The sequence below is a fragment of the Triturus cristatus genome, chromosome 6, assembly GCF_964204655.1.
Source record: "Triturus cristatus chromosome 6, aTriCri1.1, whole genome shotgun sequence".
Taxonomy (NCBI): Eukaryota; Metazoa; Chordata; class Amphibia; order Caudata; family Salamandridae; genus Triturus; species Triturus cristatus.
This window is the reverse complement of record NC_140589.1, coordinates 520,823,474-520,846,122: the sequence shown is the minus strand read 5'-3', so window position 1 is coordinate 520,846,122 and position 22,649 is coordinate 520,823,474. Positions and strand designations below refer to the sequence as shown.

Sequence of the window (22,649 nt, the reverse complement as noted above, 5' to 3'; positions counted from 1 at the left end):
CAAGGGAGTGGGATGAGGGGAAGGAATAGGGTGGGCTATAAAGGTGTCAGGAGGGGAGGATCCGGCCTCTTCCTGACACCTAGCACCACCAGGTAGGGTAAGTTAAGATAGGCCACCCACCCACTCTACAGGTTGTTGGAGAATGGTACGGTGATGGTTCCTCGTGCCAGTTTAGGACAGGTTGCGGAATGTTAGGTGCAGCGGTACTCTGGAGAGGTGGTGTGTCACATACGGGTGGATCCACCCCTTGGGGGGGGGGAGGGTACACAGGTGACTGAGGGCGGGCTTCAATGAGCAATGGAGGAAATTCAAGAGAGGATGTTTGGAGGGCAAGTGAAGGTGAGAATGGAGGATATGGAGGAGGCCGCAGAGTGAAAAGGAGGATGGCTGGGAAGAAGGAGCTGTATGGTTACATAAAAGTTATATATTATTTGCATTGATGGTTTGTTCATAAAGTTAACTGGTGCAACCTTGTCCTAATAAAATGGCCTTTTATGCTTCAAGTAACAGCGTGGAGAATAGTTCTTGCGCGATCCTCCTTAACACGTGGAAAGATGTGACTGCTTATATAGGTGTTTTGCCTGGGGTGTTCGTGTGTTTGGGCAACCTCGCTTGTGATTAGATGAGAGATTGAGAGTCTTTCCCTGTTCCAGTGGAAGAAGAATGCCACTGGTCACAGGGAGATTTTAGTGTCTGCTAGTAGCTCCTTCCCCTATTTCTTCATGCTAAGCCCCAACCTACCGTCTCTTCTGGAAGGGAAAATGAGGAAGGAATGTGAGTCTTGAAAATCTCCCGTCCCATCCTGATTTTTTGCAATCCCTGGTTGAGGTATGTAGATGTCATACTCTGGGTGTGACCTGGCTTTCTTTACCAGCCGCTAACACTGCTGCATCAAGTGTAAAACCTGCTACCTTGCAGAACATAACATGGGTAGTTGTAAAGCTCACATTCACCATTCATTTTTAGATCTTTCGTCTCATCCACTCAATATACCAAGCTCAGTAGGATGAAAAGCTGAGCGAACGCCCTGGGATTAAGTCCTGTGACCACGAGGTCAAACACAGAATCCTGGAGAGAGTGCAGCAGTCCACTGAGCCATCAGATGCAGCCAAACAGTGATCTTCTCTCAGGAAATAACCGCAGTTTATAAGGAAATGTCGACTCTGACCTACACGTCGAGACCAGTCAGTCAACACATTTGTAGTCAGTACATTTTCAGGGGGCACCTCTAAGGTGCCCTCTGTGTGCATTTATTAATACAACCAGCATTGCAATCAGTGTGGGTTTATTAAGATGAGGTGTTTGGTACCAAACACTGAGGTACAGTGAAGCCATCATGTAGCTGCGGAAATCATATTCATGAGTGTCCCGCCCATGTACTCGTCATGACTTCTCTGTGTACTGCTAATATCTAAGGGCCACTCTTTCAGATAGGCCCTCACATTGGTATAGTGCACCCTGCCTTAGGGTGATAAGGCCTACTATAGGGGTGACTTACCTATAACACATGTAGTGCTGAAAAGCATGGCACACAGGGATGTGTGCCATGTTGATTCTTAAGTTTTCTCTGCTACAAGACATACACCCTGCAATGGCAGTTTGCATGAGCTTGATGATGGGCCCCTTACGGTGGCATAATTTGTGCTGCAGCAGTTAGGGACCCTCATTAGGTCCAATGCCTTGGGTACCAGGGGTACCACTTACTAGGGACTTAAGGATTCCTAAAGGTGTGCCAACTGTGGGACAATCATACAGTTTAGGGAAAGAGCACTGGTGCTGGGGACCTGGTTAGCAGGAACCCGGCACACTTTCAGTCAAAGTTTTACAAGATACCAGGAAAAAGTGGGGGGTGCTGCAACAAAAACCCAGTTTTCTACAGAGCTCATGTGTGATGGCGGCATGTACAGGTAATGTGTGGCACCCTCCATTTCCATTCAATGTGTAACACTCAAAGTGTCACATATGCCCTTCTAAAACCATGACATTGTGTCAGGGAAAAACCCAACACCTGGAACAAATCCACATTCTTGAGGAAAACCCTTCTTGAGCTATAAGGTTTAGATAAGCAAGAACCAACAGAGGACTCAATGGTTCGTATTTCTGTGTGTAGCCAGCAAGACAAGAGGGGCATGGTCAATTTGTATTATCAAGGGGTAGCACTTCAACTCCACTGTGGCAAGGAGTATTTTATTTGGAAATGAGTATTTCATTTGGAAGTAACTTGTGTCTCGGAAACAGAATAGGCTGCAGACCAAATGGGAATTGTTGAGATAACTGCTAGGATGCTAGGAACCCAATTCCTGACGCATAGTTTGTGGCATGGAAGCAGCTGTTTAGAAGGAAGAGCCTCCTAATACAAAATGAAAAACAAAAGTATATATGTCCTAATCCTTTGACTGTGACATTTGTGGCAAGTGGTATAGACGGAAATTGTAGTGATCTGTTTTTCCCTAAACTATAGATCACCTAGTAACTGATTTGTAACAGCCCATGAGATGACAAATAACAAAACTGCCTCTTTGCCTCAGCAGGGTGACACTTACGCTTTTATGTTAAAACAGTATTTATAATCTTGAAAGACACTTTCAGGATCAGTAAAATTTCAATAATTTCCCCCAGATAAGTGTTATTTGCTTAGAGGATATCAAGCTAATAACCTTTGTTGGCTGGCAGTTTAGTCTCAGTTTTGGAATTATATTGATGAATGCAAGAAGGAAGTTTGTGTGACTTGCTTTGCTATACTGCAGGTAAGAAATAGCAGTGTGGAAGGATCCTCAGGAAGTGAATGTGCCTTTGGGAAGCAGGGACTAAATGAACAAAAAGCTTTGGATCCTCTAACACAAATCAACATTTTGATGACTGGGCCCAAGCATCGGTCCTTCGAGGATGCGCTGCTCAATCTACAAACTCTCAAATTTGAATGTTAACCTGTTTGGGAAGAAGTGAAAAATGATGTCAGTGTCTCATATTTTGAAATCTAGCTAATAACGTGAATAAAGTGTTTAGTGAGACTTTTAGATGCATCTTGGAATGTCTGGGTCTGAAGAATGGAGGCTTAGCCTCAACTGCAAATAAGCACATTGTCTACATTTAAGCCAGTTGCTTCCAGGCACATCAATTGCACCTATGGGCCTGATTTAGATCTTGGCAGTCCGACCGCCGGCCCATCACCGCAGTGGTCTCTGAAACATTACTGAGCTGACTGCACCGCCCGCACTATCTAGATGTATATGCAGTAGACAGAAGACCGCCGTGGTGGCGGTCTTCTGTGCTGGCAAACCACCCGCTGTTGCCTTCCTGATGGCGGAGCCCCAGAGCAGATATGGATGTTTATGTTGGCCTGCGGGCATCCTGTCGGTCGAGTACTAACGGGGGTGACCCTGGAGGTGGGGAGAAAGGTAAGCGACGTTTATTTTTTACATAATTCACATATATATAGGGGGTGGGGGGGGGTGGTGTGTGTGTGTGTGTGTGTGTGTGTGTGTTGTGCATTATGTTTACATTCTGCACAGCACCTCCAACACTTACCTTCAAGTCCGTCAAAACGGGGTGCCGGTCCGTCAGTCAGGGGGACCTGGATGAAGGAGAAGAGGAGGAAACTGTAGCCTCAACCACAAAAAAGTTGAGTATTCACCCTTTTTTGTCCATTTCCTCCGCCTCAAAGTAGGAGGGAACCAAATACCAACAGAGTCCCACTGCATCCTCCTACATCCCATCCTGCCAAAGGGGCAGGGAGTGAAGTCCTGGCAGTGTCGACAGGACCACTTCAGTCGTCCTGCTCATTGCAATGCAGCATCTAAATCGGGCGAGGGGGGAACACTAGGTAGGATGTTGGGAAGACCACCAAAAAAGCCCACTCCATCAAGGTCCCACCAGAATCTAAATCAGGCCCTGTATATTCAGTTCACTAGTTCACCGAAATCAAGACGTTTGTACATGTTTGGGGGAAGGGGTGCTAGCATTTTTAGGACTTTGAGGTGTGCATATGGAATAAGCGAAGACGCTAGCCAGGTGTTAACAATTGTTTAGGGGCAATATAGAGAACAGCGAACATATGGTTATTGAATCACCTCTTCTGAATATGTCGACTGGTAACTGCACAGAGCCGGTACTGGATAAGTATGGTGCATCTGTGAATCGCTTCTTTGGAATATTACCTGACCTTCTTTGTAATCTAAGTACCAGGAGGATTGCAGTGCTTTGTTTAAGTATTTAAGTATTCATATTTTACACCACTGCCTTGTGAGCCAGCCAAGTGAGTTGTTGAAGGTATAGGTGAAGGCTATACATGTTTGCCTCTGTTTTCAGTTTTACATAACTACTTTTAAATATTATATGTCACAATTCTTAGATATGCTTTGTGCATTCTTTATTACGATTATTTGCATGTTTATTAGGTTTTGGAAACTTCGAAGAACTCCTTATTTAAAAATATATATATATATGTGTTTGAATGTATTAACACTGTGTTTTGTCCATAGGATACAATACTGGCTTTGGAGGCGTTGTCTACCATAGCCTCTTTAGCGACAGTCGGGACAACAGATATGAGTGTTTTTGTGAGTGCAACAAATCCGAACAACACTGTGGCATTTAAGGTGGATGATGTAAACCGGTTCCTTTTTCAGAAAAAACAGGTGAAGTGTGTTATTGAAAAAATAATATTTAGCAAAAATGATTTTAAAAACATCGACGTTATACCAATGAATCTTTCACTGTAATTTTATTTTGAAATAGATAGAAGTTACACAGCCTTTGGAAATTAATGTGTCTGCTCACGGAGTTGGTTTGGCAGTATTTCAGGTAGGTCATTTTAACCATGTTCTTGATATAGCCATGGCTACCACATACATGTGCAAGAGTAACTCAACTCACACTCAATTGCAATATAGAAACTAAGCTGGAGTAGGCTCTCCAGTTCAGATGAACATGCTAAAGTGATGCAGCTTGTGGGTTTCGTAAATAGCTGAACAAACTAGCTTTCACACTGCATGTTTACACACGTGGCATTGATGGTATCAAATAGGTAAGATGACATCATGGAAACAAAGTGCAGTTTAAGAGATTCTGATGTATTTTCTGGAATAGTTGTATGTATGGGGTATTTCTATTAGAGGGAACCAAGCCAAAAGGATCAAAGACAAGCATAACGTCAATGAGCAGATAAGAGACATTTCTGGTTTGTGGTCTGGTAATGCATTCTAATATAGTGTTCTTTAAAGATGTGTGCCTACAACTCTCTCCTAAATTGGAGTAGAGCTGGGACATTTCTGATGGGTAAGTGGATGGTGTTTCACATTCAGGATGCATACATGAAAATGGCCTGCTATCTTGTTTTCTTTCTTCTTTTTTGCACTTCTTAGTCTATTCTGATGGTGTCCTGGCTGTAGGTGAGACGAGAACCACCAAAGGTGATCAGATTATCTGCAAGATGCTGATCATCTCTACAAAGTTCTTGTTGTGAGGCCTTTGCAAATGATGCTGCTGGTTTTCAAAATGGTGCGGGCCAGCAAGCGGAACCAATGGAGTTGCATCAGGATGGGATTGATGCAGTAATATTTTTTCAGGCACTGGATGAGATGTGGGTAGGATGCCCTTAATAGGTGCCAGTGTGGAGTCTGGTGGGTTGATGGAGCAGAGCATTACTACCATCCCAACGCGAGAATACAAGGGCTTGTCAGCAGTTCTGAAGTGGCTTCCTTAAAGAAACAATTGAATAGCAGTTTTGGGTTCACTTTCTGAAGAAACAGTTTCACTCTCATTAGAAGAGAGGGCTAGTACCAGGCCAAATTTGTTGTCCTTCAACAACCTAGATTACTAACAATCATTCAAAAAGACATATTTTCTCAGAGAGCAAAGAGTTTTAGATTGAGCTAATTCTTGGTAATAAAATGGTGCAAAGCTAGTGCCTGACAAAAAGTTAAGGATTTTGAAATTTGTAAAATGCCAGATAAGCAAAATTGAGAAGGTGAAAGGATTGATGAACTTGAAGAATAAGTGCTCTATGTAGAAACATGGATTCCGGAAATAATGGCTTAATTGTGTCTTGAGATACAGTACTTTTGCTGAGAATAGAAAATCAGTACCTTTACACAGACAATATGTTTTTGCAGTGAAGTAAAAATCTGTATATTTTACTTGATCTTGGGGATAATACCAGAGTTCTACAGACTCAAATTATAAAAACTTCTTACTGTCAAGCTCTAGGAATGTGAGTTTAATTATGTTATAAAGAAAATGGTGGTGGTTTTGTTTATATATGTTAATCCATTTTAGTACAATTTTTCTTATTATTCTTTTTTGGGAAAAAACTGATTTAAAAACCCCCAGATTTTTTGCAACCTAAAAATGTAAGTTTGTCATCTTGGAATTATGTAATGGGTAAACATTTCAATGAAGTGTCATCTACATTACTATTTGGTATGAAAACTTAACTAAATTACTTCCATACATCTACATACATCTTATTCATTTGGTGCTGTTTTGTAAGCTGCACAAAAGAATGGAGACACTGCATGTAGGCAATGTCTATCTAATGGTGCTTCTTCTGTAGTAAATTGTGACCATTTGAAGGGTTTATCCCAGTAATATTGCTATGTAAGTTGTGGGGATTTTATCAAAATAATTTTCTGCCAATTATTTTGAATAGCAAAGACATAGGTGTGTGAACATTGCCCGGCATAATTTAAGTATTGTGGGGCTGATTCACAAAGGAGTTCACGAGTGAAGTTCTACTACAGGAATATGACAGATAAGCAAGAATCCCTTTGTGAATTGACAAAGAAGGCACAGTCCTTTCTGTTTCTACAAATTGTATGTGAATATTATCCTTTTAGGTGTTTAATTGCTAATTCACAAACCACTAATGAATTTAAGAGCATGTGAAGGACTACAGGAATACTACTACATTTACTCATAAATACTTTTGTGAAATTTTCACTGTGCCATTTTTATGTCCAGTTACATCAGACAATTATTTGTGACATGAACATAGTTTAATACATTAAATGTTATCCAATAGAATAAAACACAATGTCTAACACAAAAAAGACTGAAATAAATTAAAAGCGCTGTATTTACTATTCCTTCCTGTGATCTGTATAAATGTATTCAGTTAATTGGACCTCTAAAAATAACTAGTGTATCCTATTTTGGCTATGCATTTCAGTCCAGTATGTAGTATCCAGAGCCTTCCTTCACTGAGAAAGGGGACGTAAAAGTGAATAAACACGATGATTATCACTAAGGTTGCAATAATTTGCACTCATTAGTTTATTTTCATTAAGAAATAATTGGTTTGAGTGCTCTCTTCTGTCCTGGGCCGCACTCTGGAACTTTCACCCTGCATTGTGCAGTTGGGATTGATGAAGGAGATTGGTGGCACCTCAAATACAAACAAAGATGAATCCATTAAGTTAAGAAAAGAATGGAGACCCGCTTAGAAAGGTATGAGGATGAAACGCAGCAACGCAAAAAGAGGAAATTCTCAAGAGACGAGATGCATTACAACCAAGAGAGAATCCTTACATTTGCCCAAAGATTCAAAGCTTTAAAACAGAACTAATAATAAAAGACGTAAGTGAAGGAACACATAGCTGATCCCTCTCACTAAAGACCACTTTTCTTTTTTTTTGAGGAAATGAGGCTAATGCATCCAGATCAGACAATGACAAGAGGAAGAGGCAAGGGAAGAGGAGTAGGCGGGGGATGTGGCAGAGGCAATTCAAAGTCTTTAAAAAGACAAGAAGATCAACACGAAATAAGACAATCTCATCTATGCAGCCTAAACAAGAAGTAACTATTAAACTAATCTAATAATTGATCACTCCAATCATGAATTAACAAAGGATGAAAGATCTTTACTCAATAAAGGACTCTACTTTTTCTCTGTAAGCCCCTTTAATTATATAGATGAATGATTGACCAATATAAATATGTATACAGAGACTAAAATTGGCAAACATTCATGCAAATAAACCACTAAAACCAACCGCTGAAAGATCAACCATAGAAAAAGATACTGCACTAAGAATTTAACAAATTCCGGTTCTCAAAAACATGTTTGATCTCATGTATGATCCTAATGAAGAAGATATGACAGAAAATGAGAATCTGCATAAACTGTTGATAGAAAGAGATCAACACACTTTCAGTAAACTAAAAAGAAAATCTAAATATTGTCCATTGCTATCTCCAGGGAATAACATTGATCTCTTCTCAGATACTATAATAAAAGAATTGGAAAAAATTACTAAAACAAGACAATCAAAAAAATGAAAATCTACCATTGAAAGATATATATTTATGGAAAATGCACGATTAATAATTAAACCTGCTGACAAGGGAGGCAATATAATCTTACTGAATAAATGCGATTATTTGAAAGAAGACTACAGACAACTCAATGATGTGACTAAACATGCTAAGTTGCATTCTAATCCAGTCAAACAGATGATAATAGAATTTACAAATAAATGACAACAGTGGCATGATGTGAATGTAATCAATGATGATGAATACCATTTCTTACTAAAAGATCAACCTACTCTTCCAACAATATACTTTTTCCCTAAAATTCATAAGGCTCTCTGTGATCATCCTGGGAGAAATATTGTTTCTTCTTGTGACTTCTTGTGACTTGTTATATGAAAATGTGTCCATATATGTGGATATCTATCTAACACCAATTGCTCACAGTCTAAGTTCATATTTAGGAGACACTGGAGATTGTCTACGAATAAAAGCAGAGACCAGTTGCAATGAAAATTACATGATGGCAACAATTGATGTAGTGTTGTTGTACACTTCGATAAAACACGAAATAGGATTGCAGGCATGCACCTACTTTTTGAAACAAAGACAAATCACAGAACTACAACAAAAGCAAGATGCTTTTAACAATGATTGAAATATGTCTGACGAATACTGTTCTCCTATTTAACCACAAGTTTTCTCATCAACAATGTAGCACCGCAATAGCATTTCCTTCTCAACGAATTATGCAAATCTTGTGATGGGCTGGTGGGAAAGGGAACTGACGTGGGTAACAGAAAATTAAGAGGAACTGGAAAACATAATACTATGGGTCAGATATATAGACAAAATGTTTTAATATGGAATGGTAACAACAATGACTTCATGAAGTACTTTGACAAGTTAAATCAAAACAACATAGGGTTTTCATTCACAACCAATAAAGCAGACATACATTTTCTAGATACTCAAATCTATATAAATCAATGTGAAATTCATTCTACTCTTTTTAGAAAAGAGACATCGACAAACAGTATACTTCACGGAACCATCTTCCATCCAACACCATTGATAAAGAGCATCCCATATGGAGAACTCATTGGAATGTGATGGAACTGTTCCACAGATGAAGATGCTGAAATGAAATTTGCAGAAACAACATCAAGATTAAAGAACAGAGGATACACACAAAAGGATCTGAAAAATAGAATAAAAGAGTAAAAAGGAATCACGTGCAGACATGCCAATCACTCAAAAAGAAAAACAAACCTGAATGACAGAGGAACTACAAAATAAAGAGGCGCCAATACTTGTAATAGCATATAGCAAAGAAAGCAAAAAGATCATCAACATAATTAAAAAATATTCGCACTTGATAACAAAAGATCCAGATTTATGCACCTTGTTTGGGCTATGTCCATAAGTTACCTATAGAAAAACTAAATCTCTAAAAGATCAATTGCCTTAAAGTCATTTACAAGAGAAATCAAAAAAGAGTTGACACAATGTACTATACCAGAATAATGCTACACCGGATTGGGAGGGCGGAGACGCCTTTTTGCTTACGGGGATGTGGACAATTTGGCACGTTTCTGCACACAATATGGGACTGTCCCAATATAGCGCAATTCTTGGAGGCAGTCATGGCTAGTATCACCCGAGTAAGTGGAGTGGAGGTCCCTGGGGAGCCCCGGTGCTGCCTTCTTAATATATGGGAGCCCACAGACCTTAACCACGCGGCGCAGGCTTGGGCGACGCTGGGGATTACAATTGCTAAGCGCAACATTGCACAGCGTTGGGGAGCGCCGGCAACCCCCATGCACCAGCATTGGTGCCATGATCTAGATAAGGCCATGGTAGCGGAAAGGGAAGTATTTATCCACAGAGGTTGTCCTCGAAAATGGGCAAGAGTGTGGGGCAATTGGAACACTTATCGAGACCATGGAAACACCCAGGGGATATAAATTGATTAACGCACTACCTGATGTATGTATACAACATGATTTGTAATTATGCGATGCAATCAGCAATGTTTCTGTTAAAATGTTAATAAAAAAAAAAAAAATACCGTGTACCTACGTCAAATAGAAAACCACAGTAAAAGGGCTAATCAGATTGTTTCTGAGGTATAGTTCAAGCCCAGTTATTTGTGTAATATGTAGTTAGAATAAGAAGACGGTAGAGACACTAAATTCTTAAAACATCTGTCTTTAAGTATTTGCAGCGAGCCTATCGACGCCATACCCCATACTCCTGCCCCATATGTAGCTGCTGACTACATATACTAATAGCTGTCAAATATCTCTCCATGCCTAAAACCCTACCCTCCACCAGGTTTGACCATGTTAGATTTATATCGAAGAGAACCCCCAAGTAAGGAAAGGTGTTTACCACTTCAATTTCACCAGATTCCATATGGAGGTGCAGGGCTTTATCATGTTTGCCAGCGCCTGCTATGATGACAAATGATTTTGTTTGGTTAACTTTTAAGTCCAGTGAAGCTATAAAAGACGCATATGATGTTATGAAACATTGAGTATTGAATACAGGGACATCCAGAGATGCACCCAGAAGGGCTGCCTCTACGCCGTTTGTATAGATGGAAAAAAGAAACCGGGATAGGACGCAGCCCTGCCTAACTTCTCTGGTGCTCTTAAAGGGGCGTGTGCATTCCCCATTTTTGCCATATTGGACACGTGGGGTAGCGTTTGAATATAATTGTTGAAAAACGTTAATTATGGCTGGATCGATCCCCATCACCTCCGTTATCTGCCAGAGCTTGGAGTGGGTCATGCACCCAAATGCTGCTGACAGGTCCATAAAGGCCATATACATTTTACCCCCCCTTTGCTCTGGTGTATTTGGTTAATGATAGATTCAGGTACTGGTCTTTGGAGCCCTCTCCCTGTTGGAACCCATACTTTACCTGCATTAAAATATTCTTTTCCTGGGCCAACCCCTCCAACCTCAATAGAAGGAGTCGACCCATGAGCTTGGCGGTTGTGTCCAACAGGGAAATTGGCCTATAATTCTTTGGGCTTCCCCTGTCCCCTTTTTTATAGATCGGGACAATTACACCAGGTTTCCAGGAGGGCGGGGGACAGCCTTACCTATGTTATTGAAAACATTTGTTAATAGTGGGACCCACAGGTCTTGATTTTCCTGGAAGAAATCAATCGGTACCCCATCATCATCCTTCCCGACACTACAAGCCGCCAAACCTCTTCTTACTTCTAGGACTGAGAAAGACATGGTACCCTGCAGGTTAAGATCTAGATTATTGGAAGGTGGGGGAGGGTGGTGCTGGAAACAAAGATGTTTTCGAAGTGTACCACCCATGCTTCTTCGCCTACATGAGTGTCCAACGTAGGATCCTTAGGGTTTTTAAAGCAAGGTGCGTTAACTACTTTCCAAAATTCTATGCTATTTCCCGTCTTAGCTGCCTGATCAAGCTCAGCCCAGGCCTCCTCCCTCATAACCCTTTCTCTTTTCTTTCTTGCTGACTTGTAGTCACTATGCAGTGATCTTATTTGCTCCATGTTTCTTGGTTGAACTTTTAGGGCTTTAGTGAGAGCTTTTCTGTTTTTTGTGCATGGGGGTCAAACCAGCGCTTGCCTGTCTGACTCTTCGCTGGTTTATACCGAGTAAGGGCCAATTTTACTTTCTCGAAGAGATCCTTTAAATGCGATATTAATACTGCTGGGCAAGAGTCTAGTTCTATGCAGTATTAAATGTTGTCCCGCATATTCAGTATAATTCCAGGAACTTGTTTGATCTTGTCAATTTGGGACCACTTTAGTTGAAAACCATCCTTTGGGGTTTTTATTTTCTGGTACTGCCTCTTTTCTCTGGTGTTCAAGATAAGCTGGAAGGTTAAAATGGCATGGTCACTAAAAGACGTAAAAAGGTTATCTACATGAGTAACCTTATTAAGAGGACAAGTGACTAAAATAAAATCAATGGTGGATTTGTAACCATTTCGATGAAAAGTTTTCCCAAGATGGCCTTATGGTGAGTTCATGTTGTTGGCTATAATCATATTCCTGGTATATAGCATCCTATTTAAGCTATTTCTGTATTTACTACGGGCAAAATGATTAATTGGATTTCCTAACGGGTCTTCCAGACCAAAAACGCAGTCTTGATTGTTCTTGCAGAGATGCATGTTAAAATCACCCACCCAGATAATACTAAGTGCACCATTATTATCAAACCTTGTGAATTTATCTATCACCCTATTCAGCTCAGCTACCACTAAATGAATGTTACCCCTAAAAGCTTTATTCCAATAATTAATTAAAAGCCAATTGCCCTCACTGGCGACGTCTAGGAACAGCAGGTGAAAATACAAACCCTGAGATTCAAACGTCTTTACTTTTATTGCTGAGGTGTAAGGGATTAATGTTATGAGTCCCCCCCCCCACCCCCTTAGCTCTCCCTGATACTGATGGTGTTGCCACTGTCTAGAATGAGCGGTAACCATTTAAAAAAATGTATTCCTTTGCCCATGTCTTCTGTAGGCATGAGATATCCTGGGTTTGCCAGAGAATTTGCCAGTTCTCATTACCTAACTCATGGGCAATACCCGCCACATTCCAGGACGCTAGTTTAATTTAATGTGTGTATGCCTCATTCTGGGGGTCAGTAATCTTAGTGCTCCCTTGAGTGTCAGTATCTGGGCTGACTGGTCTATCAAAACCCTCTATGGGGTGTTTACCGCCTGGGGATAGTCAATCACATACTTCCTGGTCGGACAAGGGGGCAAATCTATTACCGAGGGTCACCCCTGTAGTGCCAATATTGCCATATGTGTGGGACCATGTTGAGCCACCCTTTGCCTGGTCTCTGAGTTCTTTGCCCAGCAGAAAGAAGTGATTATAAAAATATTCCAGCGGTAGGGCTATAATCTGTGTACCCTTGGGGGGAGCTCTATAAAGCTGGGCTAAAATAGATCTAACCACTACTTGGTCATTCACATTTATCACCACAAAATCACCCAGTATTTCTTTCCTAGACGGGCCCAACCATCCTATTCTCTTTGATATGATTTGGTATAGCAAAGGACCACCCCCTCTTTCCAGATAAATTGTATGACACGACAGCCAATGCATGCACTTGTCCATTAGTTTGTTTGTTATTTCTTGTTGATCCTACCGCAAGATCTGCACGTTTGCCAAAACCAATAAGAGTGGGGAAGCTGCTGGAGTAAGGTGCAGGGACTGGTACGGATCAGCGATCTTCCCCATCTTAGATCTTTCTGGCCTCCGAAGATTGTCCCTCCTCCATCAACAGGGCCACCTGTTTGTTTGAAATACTTATGGTATGTGAATTTGCCATTATGTCTTCCCTTGGCTTCTCAAGATGGACATTGGCTTGTAAAAGAAGCACTTGAGGTTAATCGGGGGGGGGGGGCAGATTCAGGGCGCTCTTCTAATTGTATGACTGAGCCCTGGTTGCTGTGTAGACGGTGTTGCTCGGTTTCCAGTATGTGGCTCCTCACCTGTGATTGTAGGGCTGACCCAGGGCTCGTGTCAATTTACGTAGATATGTTCCCCCTTGATTAAGGAGCTCGGGTGGCTCTCGCTGGCTTTTGCTTCTGTGGCCCACCACCCCTTCTTCTCTTAACTGGCAGTTCGTTATTAGAATCCAAATGGGTTTGTGGGACCAGACCATTGGTAGGTATTGGGGGGGTGGTCAATATCACAGAAGAGGGTTCTGGAAGAGCAGTCACCGTGTGATCTAGTGGGACTATTGGAAGGAGCTGGGTGGAGACATTGTCTGTGCTTTTGCCTCCTATGGAGGAGCGGTTCTGGGAAGTCTAGGGCTTCAGTGATTGACGCCGCTCAGTTAGTTCAATTACACGAGAGAGGACGCATGCTGCCCTTGACAGAAATGCATCGAGGGTACCTACCATGTTTTTTCCAGAGCCAACACAGAAAGACGGCAAAGCAAGAGAATACTCGGGCGAGTAATTTATTGAGCTTTTTTTCTGTTTTCTTTTTTCAAATTATCACCCTTATCACAGCAAAGTGCAGAAGTGCATGTGCATCACACTTCAGACCTACTCGTTTCGGCCATATATCTTCATGGTACACACGTGAAGTTGAGATTAGTAAATATAGACCTCCCTTTATGCACTTAATTTCTTAGATATTATGGTCACAATTTTCTGTGATCTTGATAGTCTCTCTACAATATTCCATCCTACAATCAATCCCATCATAATTAATATGAGATTGTAGTTTACTGAGATTTCTGTGGCAAGGAAGAAGTTACTTAGTTCCTTCTCCCAAAACACTTGTAACCCTGGACATGATGCAAACATGTGTACCCAATCTGCCTTTGAAGCATTGTACCTGGGACAATTTCTCAGTTTATCATAGTTCCAACAATGCAGCTTAGCTGGTGCAATACAGAAATAAAACAAATTGTGGTAATCCTGCAGCCAGAATTAAGCAGTCCTAATAATTGAATACCCCACATTGATAGATTGGGTAAATGTTTCTATTGGAATCTCATTACCCAGCCACCTAGATGAGTGGTTCCCAAACTTTTTAGATCTACGACCCTCTTTGTAGAACACCAAACTTTCATGACACACCTAGCTTTAGTTGACATGAGGAAGGTGATTTTTTAATGAAACTAAAGCATTGTGTGGTAGCCCACTGTCATTTACAGGCAGCACATTTTCCAGTGAAATGGTCACTAAATCTGCACAGACATACAGATTTAATGATAAAACTAAATTTCATACAAATGATAACGTGTGGAAATTGGGTTTCAGTGAATATTTATCATTTGTGCACCACCAAGGCAAGTGCCTTAATTTATTTTGATCCTATTAAAATCTTTGTATTCATCACATTTCAGAATTGCAAACATACATACAGAGATCTAGGCCTAAATTCATATTTTTTTGCTCACCACACCACCCCAATTTGGACCTAGTCATACGCAAATCAGGATATCACCCCTCATCACCCAGGATAGCTTGAATCCAGTGGCATGGCAAGCACATGACCCATGTCTGGGCAAGTGACAAATGCAAAAAGAAGACTTAATGGACAGAATGCTGAACAATGTCAAACAATCACCCCCTGTAAAGTGATCAGGGCCTAAATGTGGTGGTAGAGGAGAGGAGGTAACTGTGGAAAGAAACAGGAGAGTCTTGTCGAAGAGTAAGAATGCCCAAACCAGGCTACAATGAGTTCAATCTGAATTGTAATGTTAAATGTTAAGGGGGTGAATTGCAGAGCTAAACAGAAGGGGGTTAGACAAGAACTAGGTTGTCTAAAGCCTAAAATATCATATTTGCAAGAAACGAGAATTCTAAAGAAATGTAGGTGCCAGAGAAAATTACAAACTGTCAGCCACAGTTTCTTTTAAAGGTACCACAATTCTTACGCACTCTAATCTCTTGGTTAATTTCTCGCAGCGCTGGTTTCCATCTAGCACCAGAGGAACAACAACATTCACTAACTTAGCTGCAATATTGGTGTACTGGGCCTAGGCTACCCAACATCCATTAGCTCTTATTGCCTTAGACATGAAAGGCAACCTTTCTAGTGGCTTTGCTTCTGCCCAGCGGAATTGTCAAGTTCAGGCCCTATCCCATGAAGATTCATTAACTGTTTTTCACAAAGATAAGATTGTGATTAGGACCCATCCCCGTTTCCTCCCTAAATTTGTATCTCATTTGAATTTCAATCAGACTTCTTCCCTTCCAACCTTCTTCCAGAATCGCTCTGCTCCGGCAGAAAGGGCTTTACCTTCTCTAAACATTAAGGGCCCTATGTAGGTAAACCCGAAATACTGAGTCCTTAATGGTGATTTTTACCAAATCGCTATTAAGAACTCGCTATTTCCGAGGTAGGTAGAAAATCTGTAAAAATTACCGAATCGGTAAAAATCGCTATTACAAATACCGAATCCACATTACCGAATCTATATTACCGAATCGGTAATACCGATTCAGTAATTAGCGATTCCGGGAGTTTGAAAAATCGCAATTACAAGATTCAGCCAATCCTGTGCCTCCTGATGACATCACAACCAGGAAGTGGCCACACCCATGCAGCTGCTCTGATCCTGAAGCTGTTGGAGAGGCAAGGAGCAGGAGCAAGAGGACAGGGGCTGCACAGCTACCACCTAGCAAACACAGAGGAACTGCACCATGGCCTCACAGGAGAAGGGGAAGGATGCGGGCGACAGAAAGCGCAAGCACAAGTTTAGTGAGAGGGAGTTGGAGATTCTCATAGAGGAGGTAGTCAAAGATCACGATCAGCTCTTTGGCAAGAAATCTCTTCACGTCCCTGAGGCACATAAAAGGAGGATTTGGTTGGGGATCCAGCAGAGGATCAATGCCATTGGCGCCACACATCGCTCAACAGATGAGCTTAAGAAGTGATGGTATAATCCGAGGAAGCGTGCAAAGAAGAGGGTGTCTGACCGGCTGAAACAAGCCAGGAAGACCGGCGGGGGAACCTCATCTGCGCCTGCTCCGACTGCCCTAGAGCAAATGGTTGAGTCCACCCTCCAGCCGGAGAGCGTCGGTGGCATCGGGGACGTGGACAGCTCAGCAACAGCATCCAACAGACAAGATAAGATGCCTGCACAGCATGCTGTATCCCCTCCCTAACCCCAATCCCCCTGCAAGAATCCCACTAAAGAACATGTTTTGTCTAGATTCAGCAATGCATCATGGGAGATGCAGTCCCTATCAACTATTAGCAAATCAGTCAGTCCCCAAAAAGCATTGGCATGTCACACACATCAACAGATGAGCTAACGGAGGACAGACAGCTAGATTGTCAGTCATGAAATTTATTTGCAGAAATATTCTGGCAGACAAGTGAGTAATAGTACATTCTGTATCGACAGGCGGAACATCGCCCCAGGCTGCAGAGGGGGAGACTTGCGAGGCTTCCAGGGAGGAAAACACTATTGCGGAGGAAGACATAACACCTGCTGACACCACACCATCATCCCCACCACCACCACCACCACTGCCACCACCAGCACGATCAAGGAGGTATATAGTGGCTAGCCTCCAGGAGATTGATGACACAGACGATGCCAGCCAGGGAGCACCACAGACCGCACCGGACGATGAAACACAGGCATCTTTGACACAGTCCCCCGTGGAGGATGGCAACACAGGTGCCCGTAGACGGCAACAAAGGGCACAGAGTCCTGACGCTGATGACTCCAATGTCTTCTCTGGTCTGGAGGGGCAGATGCTTAAAGTGCAGCACCTGCAGGGAAAGACAATGAGGGCCATTCAACGTCAGATGGTGGCAAACAACAGGAAGATTGACAACATGACGGAGGCCATATACTGCCTCCAAAACACTGTGGCAGAGGGCATGAAGGAGATGTCGGATGCAGTGAGGTTGCTATGCAGCAGAAGTGATAGTGACTGTGTTGCAAGGCGCAGAGACAGGCAGAAACTTGAAGGGTATACTAAGTCTGTCAACAGGCTGTGCAATGCAACCCATGTGCTCAGTCGTCGCTCTGTCGCCATGCAACTGGAAATGGCAAAGTGCAGTCGTGAAGTCACTCAAGGCATGGTAACCGTTACCAGTGCTTTAGAGGTGCTTCAGAAAAACCAAATTGCTGCCACTGGTACAGGGGATGGGGCTGAGAGTGAGGAGGCAACCAGTCGCAGCAGCATAACACCCCCCTTGCCAGAGAACAGGAGGCGCAGTGTCAGGCATGGTTCTGCCGCAGGACACAGCACTGGTGAGGACAGTGTTCCTGCTGAACGCAGCAGTGGTGCGCATGTGCGCAGGAGATAAGAACTGCCACCACATTCCATTGTGTGGTGGGTGACGTAACCCATTGGACACAATGATGGGACTAGTGGTTTTGCATGCGGGAGTGACTATGCCATGTTGTGCTTAATCAGGCACTGTGAGGCTATCATTGGTGTTACGGTGTGCAGTACAATTGCGTGTGGAAAGGTCAATTAAACACCCTGACACAATTGCATTAACTGGCTTTGTCTCATTGCTTACTCATAAATAATTTGGTGTGATCTCTGACCGTCTCTGTCTCCCATCTGCTGCAGCTGCGCCGCCTGCTGCACTGTGCTGTGGCTGTGTACCTCCCTCATCCTCCTCCTCCTCCTCCTCAGATTCACTGATTTCCACGGGTGTCCCCCTCTTAGTGGCAAGGTTATGCAGCATGGCACATGCAGCTATGATTTTGCAGCAGACCAAAGGCCGATACTGCCGTGCACCTCCACTTTTGTGGAGGCAGCGGAACCTGCTTTTGAGGAGTCGAAATGTTCGCTCAACCACATTGCGCATAGATCTATGTGCAACATTATATCGCCTTTCACTTGGGGTGGATGGGTGCAGGTACGGAGTCAGGATGAAAGATCACACGGCATAGACGCTGTCACCTAAGTGTGCGAAGAAAGTAGGTTATTCACAGTCAGCAATCGTAGCAACAGGTGTATACTTCAGGGGGTGTCACATGTATTTACCTAGCAGGTGGCCTTCTCCTAATTCACCTGCAACGAGACGGGTATAGATCCCACTGTTCCTGAATATGTATGAATCATGCGTGCTCCCTGGGTATTTTGCAACTATGTCCGTGATGATGGAAGAGGCATCACATATCACCTGTACATTTATAGAATGTGTGGATTTGCGATTGCGGTAGATGTACTCTGTCGCAGCAGGGGGGTGGATTGGTATATGTTTCCCATCAATGCAATCTATGACGTTGGGAACTGGACCTTATGGTAAAAATCCATCTTGGTCTTCTGCAGTTCTGCCTGTGTGCTGGGGAATTGGATGTAGTGTGGCATCCTTTGCAAAATGGCGTCCAGGAATGTATTGAGGAAACGCGACAGGCAACTCTGTGAGACTCCACCTGCCGCAGCTATTACCCCTTGGTAACTGCCAGATGCCAGGAGGTGCAGGCAACAGAGTACCTGTACATGAGTAGGTATTGCATGCGCCCTTGGTGTCTGGTGCTCCAGGAATGGGTGCAGAACCCGCATCAGGTCCAGGATGCTGTTTGGGTGTAGCCTGTACCTCTCATGGACTTCGGCCTCTGTGAGTTGGAATAAGGTGATGCGCAATCTGTAGACGCGTTCCTGTCTCCTCCATATCCTTTGTGCTGCAGCTCGTATCCTTAACCGCCTTGCAATAATGTGGAGGGCCGCCATTGTGTCCACGATGATGCATTCTGGGACTGTTTATATGCTGTGCACCTGGTTACCACCTGATTTGAGTCAATGGTAATTTGCGACTCTTAATTAGCGTTTTTTTTAAGGAATCGGTTTTAGCGATTTTATGTGCATAGGTTTGTGAATTATTTTACCGATTCCTTACTTTGCAAGTAGCTAAATAGTGAGTCGGTGTGGCATAATCGCTAAATAAGGAATCGGTAGTTGATTTCTGTTATTTTTACCGATTCCTTATTTAGCGATTCGGTGTTTCTGCTCCTACATTTCACATGCTTTTTTAGCGATCGGTAATGCTGAAATTCTGCTAATTTCAGCGTTACCGATCGCTATTTGGCCACCTACATCTGGCCCTAAGAGAGTTATAAAATTTCACCGTGAAAAAAACGAGTCATTAGACAGACTGATCACCTGTTTATAAACAATTAATCAGTATGTGTGGGATCAGTCCGTTGGAAACAGTTCATTTCTAGGTGGATTCTTTAGACTTATCACCCATTCAATGAGATGTAGGGTCACTACTGCTGCATTATCATGGAGTATATCCGATATATGTTATGTGGCTACCTGGTGTGCAGAAAGTTTTACGAGACATTATTGATTTGATGCGGATTGCAGAGCTGATGTCAAATAGTAGAACAAGTTGCTCTGCAGAATTTGTTTGGTTTCTGAAGTGCATTTTTTTAAAACCATTTTTTCCATCTTTGTTAGAGGTGGTCTTGCTATTATATTTAGTGCTTCTAACTAATAATGAAAATCCCCAGGAGGTGAAGGAATGGGTTATATATTGGTAATCCTAGTTCTCGACCAGGGTAATCTTCATTCTAGTCGTAAGCAACCTTCTCTCCTTCCTGGAGAATTGTAAAAGAAACTGACCATAGTGCTATCATTATCCTTGATCCTAGAAAAATAGTACTGGCTCAACTGCCCCACTTGGCAGTACTTGATGCCACACTGGTGGTATGTTGTTCCCAAATTGAGCAGCGTTTGTTTCCTGGCTTATTAGGCTACATTGTCCCTATTTCCTCTCTCCCTTCCTTTGAAAATGCCTGTGAAAGCATTTTCTTGACAATGTTATTCATAGTAAGCCTTTTTCTGCAACTAACATAATATTGTTCTTTTAAAAAAAGTAGGCAAAAATTGTCCAATATGGCTTTTTAAAGGCTGCTAAAAATACTTAGTTTTTTTAAAGAATGCCTAAAAATATGCTTTTCAAAAGAAAAACATTTTATGTATATTTGTGTAAAATGTGCTCTGGAATCGCTCGTGTGGGAAGGACAATTCAGTCCTGATGACTAGAACGAAGATTCCCCTTGAGGAGATCTAGGATTACAGGTAAATTACAGTTCCTTTCTCTGCTTTCACCTCTGTAGAAATTGTAGCACCAAGTTGAAGTAAAGCTGCTTAGTGAATAGGGCATTCATGAATCACTCAGCCACAAAGAAAGTTGAAAGGTTCTTCTGAGTACCTGTTGCAAAGGTTTATAACTTATGCTCACAAGACACCTATGGGTAGATACATTTCAATAGGGAAACATCCACAAGTACTTTAGATCCTGATATATTCCTAGAATATGCCTGGTTTCTCTAAACCTACATATGACGAATCTTCACATGTTGTGATTTCAAGTGTGGGGCAAGGTCATAAGTGAAATACTAAATAAGGATATTTAGTTCCTTTTTATGTTCACTAAAATAGAATTACATAGAAAGACTGTCTTCCAAAAAACTCTTAGTATAAGTAGTGGGTATTAGTGCACTTTTCCTTGTTTTTTACTGTGTATACTTTTATAATTCAGGCATCAATTTTGATGTGGAGACAAGTGCATGAAATACATTACACATGCTTTTTAATAGCCTCAAAGTTATGACAGTGTCTGTGTTCACCTCATGTGTGGCATTCTGCTGTGAACATCCACATCCAGGGCCAGATGTACAACCATTGGATTCAGCGCCTCGCAATTTGCGACAAATGCGAGTCGCAAATTGCGAGGCGCTAAATCCAATGTACAACAGTGTGTTTAACACTGTTTGCGATTCCCAATGGGGTCGGAAATTGCCAAGCTCATGAATATTATTGAGCCTCTTGCAATTTGTGAGCCTATTGAGAATAACTTTCCCTCCCAGGAATGTGGCCTGCTGGGCTCAGCAGACCACCATGTCTGGGACTGCTTTTAAATAAAGCATGTTATTGTTTGTTTTAATGCAGCCCGTTTTCCTTTAAGTAAAACGGGATGCATTTTTTTTTTTAATTAAACGTTTTTGTTTCTTTTTTTAAGGGCAGGTAGTGGTCCCTGGGACCACTGCCTGCCCTTAAAAAATATTTTCAGAGCCTGTCGCAAAGGGGAAGGGGTCCCTTGTGGACCCCTTCCCCTTTGCGACTCCATTACCACCCTCTTGAAAATGGTGGTAATTTGAGTGTTTTGCGACCGCAATTGCGGTTTCAAAACATTCGTTCATGGGTTAGAGAGCTGCTATTTGGAAGGGAACGCCCGTTCCAAATAGCGAGTCTCTAAACAATTTTTTGGAAGTCAAATTCATTTGCGACTCAAAAAATTGGCCATTTCAATTTTGGCATGCACAAACGGGTCGCTAACCCATTTGCGCATGCTAGAATCAGTAGTTCATCTGGTCCCTAGTCTCTAATGGGTAGCTAATGACTGTGAAGGTATTGCAAACATTTAGCTCTTGGAACCACTTCGTGCTTTACTTAGACATTTCTCAATTTCTGAATTATGAATAGGTGTTGCATGATGATGTTACAAAAATTACCATCCAAAAATCTCACTTGAGAAAACTTTGAGAATTAGGTGGCAAACTAATTGAACAGATTTGGAGAGGTCTGTTGTCATCTCTTGAAATCTCAGCTGCCAAATCTAGTGAAATTTTGTGTTTGAAATTACTCCATATTGTGATGCTGAAATTGTTCTAGTTACCATTCAGTGAGCTTTGGCTAAAAGAAATAAGGAAATTGAAAAATGATTCAATTATAGAAATATTTAAAGGAGCACGTTTGATAATGCTAAAAGTCGTTGGTTTCCTTTGAGTGGCATGGTCTGATTGTGGGTATTTATATTTTTTGTAACACTTATTGTAGTATCATGCAATCAATCCAAAAAGGTGATCCATACAAATATACTGTTGAAAATCACTAAACGTTTGGCAATATCAGAGGACTTTCTCTAAAAAAAGTAGCAGGG

The 22,649-nt window shown here is 42.0% G+C and overlaps 1 protein-coding gene across 1 annotated transcript in view; it reads left to right on the top strand.

Moving 5' to 3' along the window:
* CD109 (CD109 molecule) overlaps window positions 1-22,649 on the top strand; it is a 750,032-nt gene that overhangs the window by 687,660 nt on the left and 39,723 nt on the right. Inside the window, exons 28-29 of the mRNA XM_085610953.1 lie at window positions 4,482-4,637; window positions 4,738-4,803. Of these exons, the coding sequence (XP_085467079.1) occupies window positions 4,482-4,637; window positions 4,738-4,803 (222 nt within the window). The remainder of the gene's footprint in view (window positions 1-4,481; window positions 4,638-4,737; window positions 4,804-22,649) is intronic.